Here is a 20,888-nt window from a genome sequence, read left to right as displayed (position 1 = left end):
ATGAATATTACGCGTGTTCTGAGGTGAGTTTGTCAAAAGACCTGGGCATGTTTGTTAGTAAGACGAGTGTTGCCCCGCCCGCCACATGCTTCACCTCACTAACGGGCCAATCACACCTCTCTCTCTCTCTCTCTCTCTCTCTCTCTCTCTCTCTCTCTCTCTCTCTCTCTCTCTCTCTCTCTCTCTTTCTCTCTCTCTCTCTCTCTCTCTCTCTCTCTCTCTCTCTCTCTCTCTCTCTCTCTCTCTCTCTCTCTCTCTCTCTCTCTCTCTCTCTCTCTCTCTCTCTCTCTCTCTCTCTCTCTCTCTCTCTCTCTCTCTCTCTCTCTCTCTCTCTTCTCTCTCTCTCTCTCTCTCTCTGATCTCTCTCTCTCTCTCTCTCTCTCGTGATTGGCTTTCTGCTGCTGCTGATGATGATAATGATGCTTGGGTTTGCTCTCTCTCTCTCTCTCTCTCTCTCTCTCTCTCTCTCTCTCTCTCTCTCTCTCTCTATCTCTAGTTTTTGGCTGGTAACTTGGAAAATAATGTAATAAATAAATACATTAATTAATTTTCTAAAAGTGCCGAAATTCCACCGATTTTTTTTTTAACTCGATAAAAATAATTAAATAAATAATTAAATTTTTCTAAAAGTGCCGAAGTGAAGCCGAGATTGATTTATTTATTTATTTTATTTATTTTAATGTAAGTTTTGAAATTATAAATAAATTCTTAGTGTTTATTTATTTTTTTTATGATTATTGTTATTATTATTTTTTTTTTAGTTTATGAAGTGAAAGAAAATATGAAGATTGAATTAAATTGGGAATATTAAAAAAAACACTGAGAAATGAGGTGAATATTAAGAAATTGATGTTGTTAGGAAAGAAAATGAAATAAATGGAAAAATTATATTAAGAAAATGAAAGATGGAAAAAATTATTATTATTAAAAAAAATGAAAAAAATTGATATTAAAAGAAAACAAAAAAATTGATATTAAAAAAACGAAAAAAAATTGATATAAAAAAACGAAAAAAAACGAAAAAAAATGATATAAAATAAACGAAAAAAAACGAAAAAAATTATAATATTAAAACAAAACGAAAAAAATTGATATTAAAAAAAACGAAAAAAAAATTATATTAAAAAAATTATATTAAAAAGAAAGAAAAATTGATGATATTAAAAAAACGAAAAAAAAATTGATATTATTAAAAGAAAACGAAAAAAAAAAAAGTTGATAATATTAAAAAAACGAAAAAAAATTTGATATAAAAAAAAATGAAAAAAAACGAAAAAAAAATTGATAATATTAAAAGAACGAAAAAAAAATTGATGATATTAAAAGAAAACGAGAAAAAAAGAAAAAAGTTGATAATATTAAAAAAACGAAAAAAAAATTGATATTAAAAAAAAAAAAAAAAAAATATTAAAAGAACGAAAAAAAAAATTAATATTAAAAGAACGAAAAAAAACGAAAAAAAAATTTGATATTAAAAAAACGAAAAAAAACGAAAAAATTAATATTAAAAGAACGAAAAAAAACGAAAAAAATTGATATAAAAAAAAACGAAAAAAACGAAAAAAATTTGATATAAAAAAACGAAAAAAAAAGAAAAAAATTGATATTAAAAAAACGAAAAAAAAATTGATATTAAAAAAAACGAAAAAAATTTGATATAAAAAAACGAAAAAAAATTACAAAAAAAAACGAAAAGAAAAAAATATATAATAAAAAAAACGAAAAAATTTGATTATAAAAAAAAAAAAAAAAAAAACTCAAGTCGCCACATTTATTTCAATATTTTCCACTATTTTTTTTTTTTCACTGCTAGCAATTCTTGTGAGTGGCTGCAAATATTACCTAGTTATCCCCACCCCCCCCTTCCTAACTACCTTGTCACACACCCTTCCTAACTACTACCTTCTATCTCATCACTCCACCTTCCTAACTACTACTAGCATTTTAGACACCCTTCCTAACTACTAGCATTTATCTCATTAGACCTCCTTCCTAACTTCTACTAGGATTTTAGACACCCTTCCTAACTACTAGCTTTTATCTCATTAGTCCACCTTCCTAACTACTACTAGGATTTTAGACCCCCTTCCTAACTACTAGCATTTATCTTACTAACTACCTTCCTAACTACTAGCATTTATCTCATTAGACCACCTTCCTAACTACTACTAGGATTTTAGACACCCTTCCTAACTACTAACGTTTATCTTACTAACTACCTTCGTAACTACTAGCATTTATCTCATCAGACCACCTTCCTAACTACTAGCATTTATCTCATTAGTCCACCTTCCTAACTACTACTAGCATTTATCTCATTACTCCACCTTCCTAACTACTACTAGGATTTTAGACACCCTTCCTAACTACTAGCATTTATCTCATCAGACCACCTTCCTAACTACTAGCTTCTATCTCATTAGTCCACCTTCCTAACTACTACTAGCATTTTAGACCACCTTCCTAACTAGTAGCATCTATCTCATTAGTCCACCTTCCTAACTACTACTAGCATTTATCTTACTAGTCCACCTTCCTAACTAGTAGCATCTATCTCATTAGTCCACCTTCCTAACTACTACTAGGATTTTAGACACCCTTCTTAACTACTAGCGTTTATCTTACTAGTCCACCTTCCTAACTACTACTAGCATTTATCTCACTAGTCCACCTTCCTAACTACTAGCATTTATCTCATTAGTCCACCTTCCTAACTACTACTAGCATTTATCTCATTAGACCTCCTTCCTAACTTTTACTAGCATTTTAGACACCCTTCCTAACTACTAGCGTTTATCTTACTAACTACCTTCCTAACTACTAGCATTTATCTTACTAGACCCCTTCCTAACTATTAGCATTTTAGTCGACCTTCCTAACTACTACTAGCATTTGAGACACCTTCCTAACTACTACTAGCATTTTACACACCCTCCTAACTACTAGAATTTTAGACACCCTTCCTAACTACCAGTATTGCTATTAACTATTTTTCTACTAACCAAACTATTAATGTCACTGCTACTATTACTATCTAGATCTCGTACTATCCTCCTATCGCTATTAACTATTTCTACTACTAGCCAAACTATTTATCTTCCTACTATTGATATTAACTATTTTTCTACTAACCAAACTATTAATGTCACTGCTACTATTACTATCTAGATCTCGTACTATCCTCCTATCGCTATTAACTATTTCTACTAGCCAAACTATTTATCTTCTTACTATTGATAACTATTTTTCTACAAGCCAAACTATTAATGTCACTGCTACTATTACTATCTAGATCTCGTACTATCCTCCTATCGCTATTAACTATTTTCCTACTAGTCAAACTATTGTAGGATTTAAAAGCTTACTACTAGTCAATCTACTACTAGCTATAACTGCAGCATTGATAGTTAGTGGTGTCCTACTAGTCTACTATCACTACTATTAACTATCCTACTAGCCAGAGTATTGTAGAATTAATAGTTAGGGGTGTTAATATATTACTAACACTGCTATTAACTTTTTGCCTGCTAGCTAAACTATTGATATGTTTACTAGTCTGTTACTATCACTATTACTATTACTATAACTACTACTGTTCCTAACTACTGCAATAACTAGCTCAAACTACTACTAGCATTACTATTTTTACTATTACTATAACTACTAACGTTACTATTCAATCCTCCTTGCTATTTTCCTAACTACCCTCCTAACTGCTACTATTACTACTATAACTAGCTGATACTTCTACTAGCATTACTATTACTATTACTACTAGCATTACTATTCAGTCCGTACTATTTTCCTAACTACCACTATAACTAGCTCATACTTCTACTAGCATTACTACTATTACTATTACTACTAGTACCCTTAAGCTATTTAAACTATTACTACTACTATTTATAGCGCTATTTGCTCTAACGGCTAGTAATAGTCAATTCTAGGCTATTTAATCTAACCTATCCCCCCCCCCTGTCAGCTATTATTGTGGGGGGTGAGGGGAACAGCGCCCCCCAATTTATAAGATAGTTTTTTTTTAATATATTCAAGTCTCTCTCTCTCTCTCTCTCTCTCTCTCTCTCTCTCTCTCTCTCTCTCTCTCTCTCTCTCTCTCTCTCTCTCTTTTCTTTCTTTCTTTCTTTCTTTCTTCTTTCTTTCTTTCTTTCTCTCTCTCTGTCTCTCTCTCTCTGTCTCTCTCTCTCTCTCTCTCTCTCTCTCTCTCTCTCTCTCTCTCTCTCTCTCTCTCCCCGTTTTCTATGAGTGCTAGTACATTAGTTGCCAAATTTGAATTAATTAGTTTGTTTTTCTCTATCGTTTTGTTTTTCTCTTGGTTGGTTTGGTTGACGAGTCCTGATGATGATGATGATAGTAATAGTAATAGTAATAGTGTTTATTTATTAGAACTATTTTTTTTTCCTATTTATTTGATTGACTCTGCTATTAGGGGTGTTTGGAAATGTAGATAAATAGATAGGCCTATTTCTCTTAATATAAAAAAAATATAGGCCTGTTTCTCTTAATATTAAACTAAATTTGTGTATTTAATTTTTTTTCCACTAATAACACAAAAAAACGTCTCTCTATGATTTAAATTGCTAACTTTCTTTAAAAATGGAAAAAATATAGGCCTATTTCTCTTAATATAAAAAATATAGGCCTGTTTCTCTTAATATTAAACCAAATTTGCGTCTATTTATTTATTTTTTCCACTAACAACAAACAAAACGTCTCTCTGTGATTTAAATTGCTAACTTTCTTTAAAAATGGAAAAAATTAGGCCTATTTTTCTTAATATTAAACCAAATTTGCGTCTATTTATTTATTTTTTCAACTAAACACAAAAAAAACGTCTCTCTGTGATTTAAATTGCTAACTTTCTTTAAAAATGGAAAAAATATAGGCCTATTTTTCTTAATATTAAACTAAATTTGCGTCTATTTATTCATTTTTTCAACTAAACACAAAAAAAACGTCTTTCTGATTTAAATTGCTAACTTTCTTCACTTCCTAACTACTAATGGTGTTTGAAAATGAAAAAAAGAAAAATTAGGCCTGTTTTTCTTAATATTAAACCAAATTTGCGTCTATTTATTTATTTTTTCAACTAAACACAAAAAAAAAACGTCTCTGTGATTTAAATTGCTAACTTTCTTCACTTCCTAACTACTAATGGTGTTTGTTTGAAAATGGAAAAAAAAAATATATAGGCCTATTTTTCTTAATATAAAACAAAATCTCTTTCTTATTAATTTTTCCCATTGACAAAACATCTTTCAAAATTCCTCGTCTTGTCAAATTTCCAAACATTTTTTTTTTTATATAATATTGTCTTGATATTTGCATCTTTCTTTTCTTTAATAAGTTTTTTTTATATATAATTTATCAAAGTTTTAATTTATATATATTTTATTTTCCCAATTTATTTTGAATAGCAATAATATTAACACATGTTCAAATTCAAGCCTTTTTTTCTTCTATATATACATTTCCTTTCTATTTCACATCTTTCCCTTCTTTATTATAAGTTTTTTTTTTCTATATATACATTTCCTTTCTATTTCACATCTTTCCCTTCTTTATTATTAGTTTTTTTTTCTATATATACATTTCCTTTCTATTTCACATCTTTCCCTTCTTTATTATAAGTTTTTTTTTTCTCTATATATACATTTCCTTTCTATTTCACATCTTTCCCTTCTTTATTATTAGTTTTTTTTTTCAATCGTTTATCATTTTTTTCATTTATCTAATTTATATAAGTTTAAATTCTTTCATGTTCAAATTTCCGTCTTTTATAAATATTTCCTTTATATTTCCCTTCGTCCCTTCAATACAATTCTTTTTTTCCATCATTTCATCTTAACTCTTTTTAAATATATCTAAGTTTTTAATTAGTTTAGAAATTCATGGCAGTAACACACCATTAACATACCATTAACCCCTTCAATAATGACTTGGTGCATTCCCTCATAGAAATTGATAGTTATGATGACAGCGATAATGGTGGTGATAGCGTAGAAATTAATGGCAGTAACACACCATTAACACACCATTAACCCCTTCAATAATGACTTGGTGCATTCCCTCATAGAAATTGATAGTTATGATGATAGCGATAATGACAGCGATAGTGATGGTGATAGCGTAGAAATTAATGGCAGTAACACACCATTAACACACCATTAACCCCTTCAATAATGACTTGGTGCATTCCCTCATAGAAATTGATAGTCATGATGATAGCGATAATGGTGGTGATAATGGTGGTGATAGCGTAGAAATTAATGGCAGTAACACACCATTAACACACCATTAACATACCATTAACCCCTTCAGTAATGACTTGGTGCATTCCCTCGTGACAAATTGATAGTTATGATAGCGATAATGACAGCGATAATGGTGGTGATAGCGTAGAAATTAATGGCAGTAACACACCATTAACACACCATTAACCCCTTCAATAATGACTAGGTGCATTCCCTCATAGAAATTGATAGTTATGATGATAGCGATAATGATGGCGATAATGGTGGTGATAGCGTAGAAATTAATGGCAGTAACACACCATTAACACACCATTAACCCCTTCAATAATGACTAGGTGCATTCCCTCATAGAAATTGATAGTTATGATGATAGCGATAATGACGGTGATAGCGTAGAAATTAATGGCAGTAACACACCATTAACACACCATTAACATAGCATTAACCCCTTCAGTAATGACTAGGTGCATTCCCTCATAGAAATTACTAGTTATGATGATAGCGATAATGACAGCGATAGTGATGGTGATAGCGTAGAAATTAATGGCAGTAACACACCATTAACACACCATTAACCCCTTCAGTACAATGACGCGTTTTCCAGTAATATATAGACCTTTTAACCTTACTCACTAACTATCTAGAGGTACTTCGCGTCTATAACTTCATTTTTTTTGTGTTTTTCTTAAATTAGACACCATTTTATCATTAACCTTCAAATAACACTGTTTTTTCAATGGTTTTAATGGTTTCAAGTAACAGACCTTTTAACCTCACTCGCTAACTATTTAGAGGTACTACGCATCTAGAACTACCATTCACCCACTTCGCGCCAATTTGTCCAGCCTCAGCCTTACCCCGCCCGTCCCCAGGGTGTGCTACAGAAGGTGCGGCAGTCCGAGGGCCTCGCTGATGGCTCCCCCACGCAGGAGAAGCTCACCTCAACCACCTCCAGCAGCAAACCTAAAAAACACAAAACATCTGACAATGACCACAGCCATGGATCTTTCTTCCTCAGGATTGGCGCTATTGGTGAGTGAGTGTGGTAGTGGTGGTGGTGGTGGTGGTGGCGGGAATCTCTGTCTGTGTGTGTGTGTGTGTGTGTAAGCTTTTAATCAAGAAATGTTTATTATTTTACTATGGCAGGTTTTCAAGGCCAGAGAGACAATTTTCCTCGTAACACCAGATATCTTGTCAATCTGTCACTGGAACTATCAAAACACTATTCAAAACACTCACATTCACGCACTCACAAGCACTCTCACACACTCACACTCACAAGCACTCTCACACACTCACACTCACGCAATCAATCTCATACAGTCAAAAATAGAGAAAAATTGCAAAATATCCATAGACGGTCACCCATCCAGACTCTAACCAACACCCCGCTGCTTAACCTCACTGATCGAACAAGAGTGTTTTTCTTACATAACTACAAAAAACTAGGGACATGAAACGCACTCACATACACACACGCACTCACACACACACTCACACGCACACTCACGCACTCTCAACAGCATACAGTCAAAAATAGAGAAAAAAAGAAAAAAACCTCGCAGTCACCCCAGTCAGCCATGCCACAAACCTCGCTAATACGAACAAACACAAATTTTTCTAACATAACAAAAACACGGGGCACAAACACACTCACATACACACACGCACTCTCACACACACTCTCTCTCTCTCTCTCCCCACAGCGTTCGGTCTGGGAACAATGATTTACAACGGTTTGGAATTCGGGGTGTTCTTTGAGATTCCGCTGTCCTCACCGTGTTACCAGATCCTGCGCGGCGTGAACCCTCTCCTGCAGCTGGTCTTCACCTTCATGCAAATGTATTTTATCTTCATGAACGCAAGGGTGAGTGGTTCTGGGGGGGGCGGGGTAGGGTGTATTGGGGTGTGTTGGGAGGGGTGTGTTTTTGATAATATGATTTTTTAAAGTTTTTTTTTCGTTTTCTATCAAATTATGACTGTTTCTCTCTCTCTCTCTCTCTCTCTCTCTCTCTCTCTCTCTCTCTCTCTCTCTCTCTCTCTCTCTCTCTCTCTTTACAGCTGAACATCCATAAATTCAAGTTCCTGGCTCGCTTCGGTTTGATGCACATTGTGGCCACCAACCTGTGTGTCTGGGTTCGCACGCTGGTCAGGGAGAGTCTGAAGGAGATTAACGAATTTAGAGTCTCCGAAGGACACCGTGGCGAGGACTACATGATTCTGGGTGAGAGAGAGAGAGAGAGAGAGAGAGAGAGAGAGAGTGAGAGAGTGTGTGTGTGTGTGTGTGTATGTGTGTGTATTATAATATTCTCTTTTAGAAATAATAATAATAATAATAATAATAGTAGTGATAGTAGATAGTCTAACAATCTCTCTCTCTCTCTCTCTCTCTCTCTCTCTCTCTCTCTCTCTCTCTCTCTCTCTCTCTCTCTCTCTCTCTCTCTGTACAGGTGTGTAGATTAGCTAGTTAACAGGTAATGCTTGTGGTGGTGGTGGTGGTGGTGGTGGTGGTGGATATTGTGCTTTTAAGCTTAATAAAATATGCTTGTGCTTACTCTCTCTCTCTCTCTCTCTCTCTCTCTCTCTCTCTCTCTCTCTCTCTCTCTCTCTCTCTCTCTCTCTCTCTCTCTCTCTCGCAGAGGGTATACGCCGCGCCTTGGAGAACCGCGGTCTTATGGCGCCCAACAAATACCTCTATAACCTTGACGATTTCGTAGAGATGCAAGAGATTAACGAAACAATGCAAGAGGGTATGTGGTGTCCCTATTTTAACCCCCACACACACCGTTCCTAACTTCCACGTTCCTAACTTCCACGTTCCTAACTCCCCCGTTCCTAACTTGACCCCTTCCAGTCGACTTTTTTTTTTTCTCTCTCTCTTACTTTCCACAACGCTCTCCTCGTTCTTAACCTCCCTGTTCCTGATCTCGTTCCTAACCTCCCTGTTCCTAACCTCATTCCTAACTTGATCCCTTCCAGTCCACTTTTTCCCTCTAATTCTCCAACATGCTCTTCCCGTTCCTAACCTCCCCGTTCTTAACCTGACTGTTCCTAACCTCATTCCTAACTTGACCCCCCCAGCCCACTTTTTCCTCTAACCAACACACTTCCCGTTCCTAACCTCGTTCCTAACTTGACCCTCCCCGTCCACAACGCTCTTCCCGTTCCTAACCCCGTTCCTAACCTCCCTGTTCCTAACCCGTTCCTAACTCAACAACGCTCTCCCTGTTCCTAACCCCATTCCTAACTTGACCCCCCCAGTCCACATTTTCCCTCTAACTCCAACACGCTCTCCCCATTCCTAACCCCATTCCTAACCACCCCGTTCCTAACTTGACCCCCCCAGCCCACTTTTTCCCTCTAACTCTCCAACACACTATCCCCGTTCCTAACCACCCCATTCCTAACCTCCCCGTTCCTAACTTGACTCCCAGCCCATTTTTCCCTCTATAACTCTCCACAACGTTCCTAACTGGTGTCTTGTTCCAGTGTCACCTTGCCTTGCCTGTTTGTCACTGGTAATCCTTCCTAGCATGTGTTTTGAGTGTGTTTTGGTGTGTTTTGGGTGTGTTTTGGTGTGTTTGGTGTGTTTGAGTGTGTTTTGAGTATGTTTGAGTGTGTTTTGGGGGTTTTGGGTGTGTTTTAGTGTGTTTTGGTGTGTTTGAGTGTGTTTTGGGGGTTTTGGGTGTTTTAGTGTGTTTTGGTGTGTTTTGGGAGTTTGTGTGTTTAGTGTGTTTGAGTGTGTTTTGGGTGTTTTGGGTGTTTTAGTGTGTTTTGGGTGTGTTTTGGTGTGTTTAAGTGTGTTTTAGTGTGTTTTGGGGGATTTGGGTGTTTTAGGAGTTTTAGTGTGTGTTTTGGGGTGTTTTAGTGTGTTTAAGTGTGTTTTGAGGGTTTTGGGTGTGTTTTGGGGTTTGTGTGTGTTTTAGGAGTTTAGTGTGTGTTTTGGGGTGTTTGAGTGTGTTTTGCAGTGTTTGGGGTTGTTTTGGTGTGTTTTGTGTTTTGTGTTTTGGTGTGTTTGAGTGTGTTTGGGTGTGTTTTAGTGTGTTTGAGTGTGTTTTGGGATGTTTGAGTGTGTTTGAGTGTGTTTGGGTGTGTTTTGGGGTGTTTGAGTGTGTTTGGGTGTGTTTTAGTGTGTTTGAGTGTGTTTTAGGATGTTTGAGTGTGTTTGGGTGTGTTTTGAAGTTTTGGTGTGTTTTAGTGTGTTTGGGTGTGTTTTAGTGTGTTTGAGTGTGTTTTGGGTATGTTTTGGAACGTTTGGGTGTGTTTTGAAGTGTTTGGGTGTGTTTTGAAGCATGTTTTAATAGTGTTTGGCCAATTTCTTCTTGTTTTTGTGTGTTTGTGTTCCTGTTTATCTGTCCCTCCCTTGTTTGGATGTGTTTGGATGTTTTTAAGTGTGTTTGGTGTTTTTTTTGTGTGTGTTTGTGCATTTTTTGTGTGTTTATCTTAATTTCAGTGTGTTTGCATCTGTTTTATTTATTTATTTATTTATGTGTCTTGTTTTGACGTGTTTGGATTAATTCGTGTTTTTATTAAATTGTGTTTTTTTTTGGGGGGGGTGTTTACATGTTGTTTGTGTTTGTTTGTGCTTGCTTGCCTGTGTGTGTGTGTGTGTGTTTAGTAATACAAATGCACGTTTTAAAACTCAGATATTAACATCAAAATTCTCGTTTTTTTGCAACACAGTATGGAACACAAACACTCAGATTAACAGAAAATGTAACCTGAATTGACCTGACCTCACCACAACACACCACAACACACCGCAACACACCACAACACACCGCAACACACCGCAACACACCTTAAACTACCCTAAACACACCTAACATACTCAAACTTGCCCCAACACAACACAACACACCCTAAACACACCCTAACATACTCAAACTTGCCTCAACACAACACAACACACCCTAAACACACCCTAACATACTCAAACTTGCCCCAACACAACACAACACACGCTAAACACACCCTAACATACTCAAACTTGCCTCAACACAACACAACACACCCTAAACACACCCTAACATACTCAAACTTCCTCAACACAACACAACACACCCTAAACACACCCTAACATACTCAATCTTGCCCCAACACAACACAACACACGCTAAACACACCCTAACATACTCAAACTTGCCTCAACACAACACAACACACCCTAAACACACCCTAACATACTCAAACTTCCTCAACACAACACAACACACCCTAAACACACCCTAACATACTCAAACTTGCCCTAACACAACACAACACACCCTAAACACACCCTAACATACTCAATCTTGCCCCAACACACCCCAAAACAACACAACAAGCCCTAAACACACCCAAACATACCCCAACACAACCCTAAACTACCCTAAACACTCCCTAGCGCAACACACCACAACACAACACACCCTAAACACACCCAAACTTCCCCAAAACTCCCCAAAACACCCTTTCTTGACCTTGCCTGACCTGCCGTGACCTTGCCTGACCTGCCCTGACCTTGCCTGACCTGCCCTGACCTGCCGTGACCTGCCCTGACCTGTCATGACCTTGCCTGACCTGCCCTGACCTTGCCTGACCTGCCGTGACCTTGCCTGACCTACCCTGACCTTCCCTGACCTACTGTGACCTTGCCTGACCTGCCCTGACCTTGCGTGACCCTGCCGTGACCTTCCCTGACCTGCCATGACCTTCCCTGACCTGCCCTGACCTGCCGTGACCTGCCCTGACCTGCTGTGACCTTGCCTGACCTGCCCTGACCTGCCATGACCTTCCCTGACCTTACCTGACCTTCCATGACCTTGCCTGACCTGCCCTGACCTACCCTGACCTGCCATGACCTTGCCTGACCTTACCTGACCTGCCGTGACCTCGCCTGACCTTCCCTGACTTTTTCTGACCCTTCCCTGACCTGCTGTGACCTGCTGTGACCTTGCCTGACCTTCCTTGACCTGCCTTGACCTTGCCTGACCTGCCGTGACCTGCCGTAACCTTCCCTGACCTGCCGTGACCTTGCCTGACCTGCCGTGACCTTGCCTGACCTGCCGTGACCTGCCCTGACCTTCCGTGACCTTTCCCTGACCCTTCCGTGACCTTATCTAACCTGAGTCCATCCCGGCAGCCAACACCATGGTGAACGAAGAGGACTTAGTTAACAGGACCTGCCAGCGTGTGGAGATAATGGGGTCTATTGTCTCAGATTCCGCCCCTTATCTCTATCCATTCATTGTGGAGTATTCTCTCATCGCAGCTGCTGTGCTCTATATCATGTGGAAGCATATAGGACGTAACCCCAGGTGAGCCCCCCCTAATCCACGCCCCCCATGTGCTCCCTAAACCACAACAAAACCCCCACACACAGGCTGGCTTCTTTCTTGTATGATCTCTCTCTCTCTCTCTCTCATTGTTTTTCTCTCTCTCTCTCTCTCTCTCTCCAGATGAGCCCCCTATCCACGCACCGCCCCCGCCCCCCCGCAGAGAATGACCCCTTAATCCACGATCTCCTTCTCCTCCTCCTGCCCTCCCTAGCTCTCTCATTTTTTTTTATTTATTTATTTTCTCTCTCTCTCTCTCTCTCTCTCTCTCTCTCTCTCTCTCTCTCTCTCTCTCTCTCTCTCTCTCTCTCTCTCTCTCTCTCTCTCTCTCTCTCTCTCTCTGCTATTAATTGAACTAGTAATGTCAAAACTAGCTGAATTTATTAATATTTTTGCTATTTTTTTCAGCCACATCTCACTAAATAGCTGTAAATACTAATATCTTCTATTTTTTGCTATTAATTAAACTAGTAATGTCAAAACCAGCTGAATTTATTAATATTTTTGCTATTTTTTTCAGCCACACCTCACTAAATAGCTGTAAATACTAATATCTTCTATTTTTTGCTATTAATTAAACTAGTAATGTCAAAACTAGCTAAATTCATCATTATTTTTGCTATTTTTTTCAGCCACACCTCACTAAATAGCTGTAAATACTAATATCTTCTGTTTTTTGCTATTAATTAAACTACCAATGCCAACACTAACTAGATTTATTAATATGGCTATTTTTCTATCTTTTTTTCTATTTACGTGGAATTTCAGTTCAAGTGTTTATATTCATTGTGGAGACGAGTCATTTTTTCGCACCAGTTGATATGAAAAACATGAAATACAGTGTTGAATTTGAGTCTTACAATATTTTTATTCATTTCAACACAAAAATATTTAAAAAGAAATCAAAAAACGCCTTTAAATATAACTCCATCAATATTTTCAACACCAAAACACTATAAAACACCTTAAAACACCATTGAAACACCTTAAAACTCCATAAAACACCTTTAAATTCCATAAAACACCTTAAAACTCCATAAAACACCATTAAAACACCTTAAAATTCCATAAAACACCTTAAAACATCTTAAAACTCCATAAAACACCATTAAAACACCTTAAAAACTCCTTAAAACTCCATAAAAATGTATAAACACCATTAAAACACCTAAATAAATAAATAAAAATAAAACACCTTAAAACACCATTAACATAATTAAAACACCATAAACATCATTAAAACACCATAAACATCATTAAAACACCTTAAAACATCATAAAACACCTTAAAACACCATTAAACACCTTAAAACACCATTAAACACCTTAAAACACCATTAAATGCCTTAAAACACCATTAAAGCACCATAAAATTACCCAAACCCAAATTAAAAACACCTTTAAATATAACTCCATGAAAATTTCTTCCATTATTTCAACACCAAAACACCACAAAACACCATAAAACATAAAACACTTAAACTCCTCAAAAAACACCAACCAACACCTAACCCACCCTCAACCTGACTTACCACAAAACTATCTCACAAAACACCTTAACACAAACACACATCACAAACACACAAACATAAAACACCCCAAACACACTATAACACACCACCCTCAAACACCCCCCATCAAAACACCCCAAACACACAAAACCAAACACCTTAAACACCTCAAACACCATAAAAACATCACAAAACACCATAAAACAAACACCCTTAAAACACCTTAAACACCTCAAACACCCCAAACACACTAAAACACAACACCCCAAAACACCACAAATCACATTTAAACCCCATAAAAACACACCCAAACACCCCAAACACACTAAAACACACATTTAAACCCCCAAAACACACCCAAAACACCCCAAACACCCCAAAAACACCCCAAAACACCCCAAAAACACCCCAAAACCTAACCTAACCTAACCTAACCTAACTTAACGCAATAAACACCAACTAAAAACTTTGAAAGCCACTGACCCAGAACTGTTTCTTGAAGACTGGCCATTTGCAGGTTCGTGTACGACGCAGAGAGTGCCGGGGACGGGATGTCTGTGGTGTCCCGGAGGTGCCACTCTAGGGTCGACTGCGTGGGTGCCAGCAAGGGCCTGTTCTGTGGCCTCCTGGTGCTTGTGGCGTCCCTGATTTGCCTCATCCTGTTCTTTGTGTTGGTCAATCAAAAGGAGCTGAAAATGCTGGCTATATACCTGGCTGACTGTTCGCACTGTGGCATCATGTTCTTCAGCATTATAGCCATCTTCATTGGTTTTGTAAGGTGTGTTTGAGGGTGTTTGGGGGTGTTTTGAGTGTGTTTTGGGTGTTGTTTTGGTGTTTTTGGTAGTTTTGAGGTGTTTTGGTGTGTTTTTGGTAGTTTTTGGAGTGTTTGGGTGTTTTGGGTGTGTTTTGGGGTGTTTTAGGTGTGTGGATGTGTTTGGGTGTGTTTTGGGGTATTTGGGGGTGTTTTTGAGGTGTTTTTGGGTGTTTTTGAGGTGTTTTGGGCTGGTCCTACTGTGGCATCATGTTCTTCAGCATTATAGCCATCTTCATTGGTTTTGTAAGGTATGTTTGAGGTGTTTGGTGTGTGTTTGGGGTGTTGAGTGTGTTTGTGTGTTTTGTGGTTTTGAGTGTGTTTTGACGTGTTTGGTGTGTTTTGGTGTGTTTTGGGGTGTTTGGTGTGTTTGATGTGTTTGAGGTGTGTGTTTTGAGTGTGTGATGTGTTGGGTGTGTTTTGGGGTGTTTGGTGTGTTTTGTGGTATGTTTAGGGGTGTTTTGGTGTGTGTGATGTGTTTGTGGTGTTTGTGGTGTTTTGAGGTGTTTTGGGTGTTTTGAGGTGTTTTGGACTGTTCCACTGTGGCATCATGTTCTTCAACATTATAGCCATCTTCATTGGTTTTGTAAGGTGTGTTTGAGGTGTTTGTGGTGTTTTGGTGTGTTTTTGGGTGTTTTGGTGTGTTTGAGTGTTTTGGGGTAGTGTGAGGTGTTTTGGTGTGTTTTGTGTTGTTTTTGGTGTGTTTTGGGGTAGTTTTGGGTGTTTGTGGGTGTTTTAGTGTGTGGATGTGTGTGTTTTGGTGTTTGGTGTGTGTTTGAGGTGTGTGTGTGATGTGTGTGTGTTTTGGGTGTGTTTGGGTAGTTTTTGTGTGTTTGGGGTGTTTTAGGTGTGTGTGTTGGGTGTTTTGTGTGTGTTTGATGTGTTTTGAGGTGTTTTGGGCTGGTCCTACTGTGGCATCATGTTCTTCAACATATAGCCATCTTCATTGGTTTTATAAGTGTGTTTGTGTTGAGGTGTTTTGAGTGTGTTTTGGGTGTGTTTGAGTGTTTAGGTGTTTTGGGGTGTTTGAGTGTGTGTGTTTTGATAGTTTTGGGGTGTTTGAGTGTTTTGGGGTGTTTTGGGTGTTTTGGGTGTGTTAGGTGTGTGGATGTGTTTGGTGTGTTTGGTGTGTTTTGAGGTGTTTGGGTGTTTTGAGGTGTTTTGGCTGTCACTGTGCATGTTCTTCAACATTATAGCCATCTTCATTAGTTTTGTGGTGTGTTTGTGTGTGTGTTTTAGGTGTTTTGTGTGTTTGGGTGTTTTGTTTTGGTGTGTATGGATGTGTTTTGGGTGTTTTGGTGTGTTTTAGTGTGTTGGATGTGTTTTGGTGTTTTGTATGTGTGTGGAGTGTGTTTTTGGGTGTTTTGGTGTCTTTGGTGTGTTTGGATGTGTTTGGTGTGTTTTAGGTGTGTGTGTTTGTGTGTTTTGGGTGTTTGTGTGTGTGTTTTGGGTTGTTTTTGGGTGTGTGGGTGTGTGTTTGGGTGTTTTCAGGTGTGTTTTGGGGTGTGTTCAGGTGTGTGTGTGTGTGTGTGTGTGTGTGTGTGTGTGTGTGTGTGTGTGTATATACGCAAGTTTAGCTTCATCTAAGTATTTACCACTACAACTTACCAGCGTTCACACACACACACACACACACACACACTAACCACCCCCCCTACAAACACACACTAACCCCTCCCCTCCCCCTCCCCCCCCAGGGTCCGCCAACTCAAGTTCCACGGAGAGAGAGAAGAGGAATTAGACGATATTTTACTGATGGTCTCTGCGTTTGGTCTGTTTGCTTATGCTGTCTTCTCCACGGTTGCCGGCAGCCTGTCAGCATACACCCGCGAGCCTAACCTGCTTGTCATGGTCACTGGAATCATGTCTGTCCTGCAGGTGTGTGTCTGTGTGTGTGTTTGTGTGTGTTTATGTGTGTGTGTGATATTTTTTTGCATATAATTTTCTCTCTCTTTCTGTTTGTGTGTTTCTTTATCTCTCTCTTACTGTACCACCACCTTGACCTAACCTGACCTTACCTGACCTTAACCTCAACCCTGACCTTTTCTCAACAGGTGATAATACAAATGGTGTTTATCAAGGACACACAACGCCGCCAAGTTTCTCTCCCCGAACACGAACGCACTAAGCCAGGGAGACAAGTGGTGACCTTCCTGCTTATCTGCAACCTCACCATGTGGGTTATATACACCTTTGAGACGCAGAAGGTGGAGGCTAACCCTGTGCAGGTGTGTGGCGGGTGTTGGGTGTGTGTGTGTGTGTGTGTGTGTGTGTGTGTTTTTATTGGAAATGTTGCCTCTAGAACCATAAAAACACTCTTAAAACTTTATTTCTCCAGTTAATAATGCAGAAATGTTGTCACTCTGCCTCTAGAACCATAAAAACATCCTTAAAACCCTTAGTACTTCAGCTAGAGCCTTTTAAAAGAGTGTTTCTCCAGTTAATAATGCAGAAATGTTGTCACTCTGCCTCTAGAACCACAAAAACACCCTTAAAAACCCTTAGTACTTCAGCTAGAGCCTTTTAAAAGAGTGTTTCTCCAGTTAATAATGCAGAAATGTTGTCACTCTGCCTCTAGAACCACAAAACACCCTTAAAACCCTTAGTACTTCAGCTAGAGCCTTTTAAAAGAGTGTTTCTCCAGTTAATAATGCAGAAATGTTGTCACTCTGCCTCTAGAACCACAAAAACACCCTTAAAAACCCTTAGTACTTCAGCTAGAGCCTTTTAAAAGAGTGTTTCTCCAGTTAATAATGCAGAAATGTTGTCACTCTGCCTCTAGAACCACAAAAACACTCTTAAAAATTACTTCAACTAGAGCCTTTCGCAGAAATGTTGTCACTCTGCCTCTAGAACCACAAAAACACTCTTAAAAATCACTTTCTCCAATTAATAATGCAAAAATGTTGTCACTCTGCCTCTAGAACCACAAAAACACCATTAAAAACACTGCTTTCTCACAAAGCTAATCACGACCTAGTGCAGAACCTAACCTAACTTAACCTAACCTTATGTAACCTAACTTGACATTATACTAAATCACGACCTGACCTTACAGCTCGAGTTCTTCGGTGACCTTCCTTGGACCATCCTCCTGAGATGTACCCTTCCGCTGGCCATCTTCCACCGATTCCACTCAACAGTTGTTCTGGCAGCCATCTGGAAGAATTCGTACAAGACGCGTATTGAATGAGGGCAGCCAGTCGCGTCCTCCTTCACAGGGACAGTTCATAGCATCAGCCATTGTCACACCACCACCAATGGAATCCTGCACCGCCCCCCACAGCCCCGCCACCACCCCCTCCTGCAGCCCCCAAACGCGGCCCCCTCCTCTGAGCTCGAGCCTATGCTACACACACCCACCAGCCCCCTCCCACCTCCCCCGGCTCTAGACCAGCGATCAGAGCATAAAGTGTCACTGTTCAGCATTATTTAAGGTGTTTGTGTGTTTGTTTTTGGGTGCGTTTGGGTGGTTTTTTGAGTTTTTGGGTGTTTTTTGGGTGTTTTTTTGAGTTTTTTGGGTGTGTTTAGGGTGTTTGGGTGTTTTTTTTTTCTCGTTTTTTTTTTTTCGTGTTTTTAATTTTTTTATAGTTTGTGTTTTTGTTTTTTTTTTTGTACGTTTGGATGTTTTTCCGTTTTTTTTTTTTTTTACGTTTTTTTCATTTTTTTGGTGCGTTTTAAAATTTTTTGTGTTCTGAGTCTGTTTTGTCATTTTTCTTCTCCTCCTCCTCCTCCTCCTCCTCCTCCTCCTCCTCCTCCTCCTCCTCCTCCTCCTCCTCCTCCTCCTCCTCCTCCTCCTCCTATCAATCATTTATTTATTTATTTAAACCCAAACAAACTCATGTGTACGTGTGTATGTATGTGTGTGTGTATACGTACACACACACAGAAACACACACGCACACAAACGCACATACAGACACACCCATACCCCCTAATCCCCCCCTTAAGGGCTGTGTGCGCATGTGTGTACGCCCGTAAGAGCTCTATACTACAAATACCACACACAGCCAGGGGTCATGTACGCATTGTGGGGTGCTGTGTGCGCATCTGTGAACGCGCACATGGATATCTTCTTTGTGTGTACGTATGTGTGTGTACGTAAGTCTTGCTCCTGTTTTGATAATAATGATGATGACAATAATTTTTAGAGATAGAGATAGAGAGAGAGAGAGAGAGGTAAATACGTAAATTAAAGCGTTTTTTAATACGTAGAGACAAACAGATGCATTAGAAAAGAAACGAAAAAAAACAAACAAACGGTCGGGGAATGGAAACAAACGTAACTGCATTTTTCTGCGTTTTTTTTTTTATTCTGGTTCCTTTATAGCAAACAACAGTACAAGCGGGTGATGCTACGGACATAAACAAACAAATAAATTAAAAAACCAAAAAAACACCATCTTAAAAAAAACGACATTAAAACGAAAAAAACTCAAAATTCGCGACGTTTGGACCGTTTTTCTCATTTCCAAACGCTGCGAGTCGAAAAAAATGATAAAAATAAATTAAAAATATATAAAAAAAAAATAATATGAAGAGTGAATAGTTAGTTGTACTTCTACTACTACTACTACTACTACTACTACTACTACTACTACTACTACTACTACTACCACCACCACAAGGACAATACCACTACTAATATTTCTACTACCACCACTAATATTTCTACTACTACTACTACTACTACTACTACTACTACTACTACTACTACTACTACTACTACCTGTGTGTCTATAAGTGTAGTTTTAAATATTTCATACATTTTTTGTGGCAAACGACATTGTATCTAAGCTTCAGTGTTTAATATACATTGTGTGCGTTTGTGTGTGTGTGCGTGTGAGTGTGTGTGTGTGTGTGTGTGTGTGTGTCACTTAAAAAATTGACAAAAAAAAAGTTACAGGTCTTATTTGTGTAGAAATGTCGCCATGTGTGTGTGTGTGTGTGTGCGTTTGTGTGTGCGTGTGTTTGTTTTAATATACTTACTTGTACTGAGTGTCTAATTAGCAAAAAACACCAATTTTCTCACATGTACCCTTCTGCCTCCCCCCCCCCCTATCTTGACCTTTATCCACCCCTCCCCCGAACAGTGAAAGCCCCCCCCCCCCCATACATTTGTAAATAGGTGTGCTTTAAACTTAGTCTAATCTGACCTGACCTTACCTAACCTTACCTGACCTGACCTTATTTGACCTTAGTTGACCTCACCTGACCTTTTCATACAAACAGTCAGTGAATCGTTTGGTGATAGAAATTCAAACGGAGAAAAATGACCAAAAAAAAAAAAACGTGTTTGTTTTATTTTCGCGTTTTTCCGTGTTTTTCCTGTTTTTTTTTTTAGATTTTAAGACGATTTTCTCTCTCTCTCTCTCTCTCTCTCTCTCTCTCTCTCTCTCTCTCTCTCTCTCTCTCTCTCTCTCTCGATCTCTCTGTAACTTCCTTCCTTCCTCCTCCTTCCTCCTTCCTCCTCCTCCTCCTCCTCCTCCTCCTCCTCCTCCTCCTCCTCCTCCTCCCATGCCTCCCCCACCCCCCCAAGTGATGATGATATTAATGATTGTGAAGACATTAAATTATTATTATTATTATTATTATTATTATTTGATGTTATATACAAAATTATATTAAAGAGAGAGAATTTATTTATTTATTTATTTATTTATTTATTTATTTATTGGAAAAAGAAAAAAAAATATTAAACTTTTTTTTTTTTTTTGAAACGATTAGATTTTGTTTCTGTTCTCGCGTTTGTTTGTTCGTTCGTTTGTTTGTTTGTTTGTGTGTTTGTTCCCTCACCTGCTCGAGAACCACCTGCCGCCTGTGTTCAGATGAGAGAAAAAGAAAGAAAGAAACAAACGAAGAAAAAGAAAGAAAGGAGATAGTAATGTTGACCTTTTCCTAACCAGAACCTTTAACCTAACCATTCCTACACATATCATCTCTCTCTCTCTCTCTCTCTCTCTCTCTCTCTCTCTCT

The 20,888-nt window shown here is 38.4% G+C and overlaps 1 protein-coding gene across 8 annotated transcripts in view; it reads left to right on the top strand.

Moving 5' to 3' along the window:
- The window catches only part of LOC123504825, a 78,630-nt gene extending 60,157 nt beyond the window's left edge, over window positions 1-18,473 (top strand). For 2 of the 8 annotated variants that reach the window (XM_045255702.1, XM_045255695.1), the window contains exons 7-16: window positions 1-23; window positions 7,157-7,304; window positions 7,979-8,139; window positions 8,334-8,496; window positions 8,912-9,022; window positions 12,397-12,571; window positions 14,618-14,878; window positions 16,609-16,789; window positions 16,966-17,139; window positions 17,970-18,473. The exon at window positions 1-23 is cut by the window's left edge and continues 34 nt beyond it. In XM_045255702.1, the coding sequence (XP_045111637.1) occupies window positions 1-23; window positions 7,157-7,304; window positions 7,979-8,139; window positions 8,334-8,496; window positions 8,912-9,022; window positions 12,397-12,571; window positions 14,618-14,878; window positions 16,609-16,789; window positions 16,966-17,139; window positions 17,970-18,104 (1,532 nt within the window). In that variant the 3' untranslated portion in view covers window positions 18,105-18,473. Of the gene's footprint in view, window positions 24-7,144; window positions 7,305-7,978; window positions 8,140-8,333; window positions 8,497-8,911; window positions 9,023-12,396; window positions 12,572-14,617; window positions 14,879-16,608; window positions 16,790-16,965; window positions 17,140-17,969 lie in introns of all 8 variants that reach the window. The other 6 variants (XM_045255685.1, XM_045255677.1, XM_045255732.1 and 3 more) reach the window with 4 other exon arrangements.
- Window positions 18,474-20,888: the final 2,415 nt, after the last annotated feature.

This window comes from Portunus trituberculatus, chromosome 2 (genome assembly GCF_017591435.1).
Source record: "Portunus trituberculatus isolate SZX2019 chromosome 2, ASM1759143v1, whole genome shotgun sequence".
NCBI classification, from domain to species: Eukaryota; Metazoa; Arthropoda; class Malacostraca; order Decapoda; family Portunidae; genus Portunus; species Portunus trituberculatus.
Note: the sequence above shows the minus strand (reverse complement) of the source record. Positions and strands in the feature narration are given on the sequence as shown.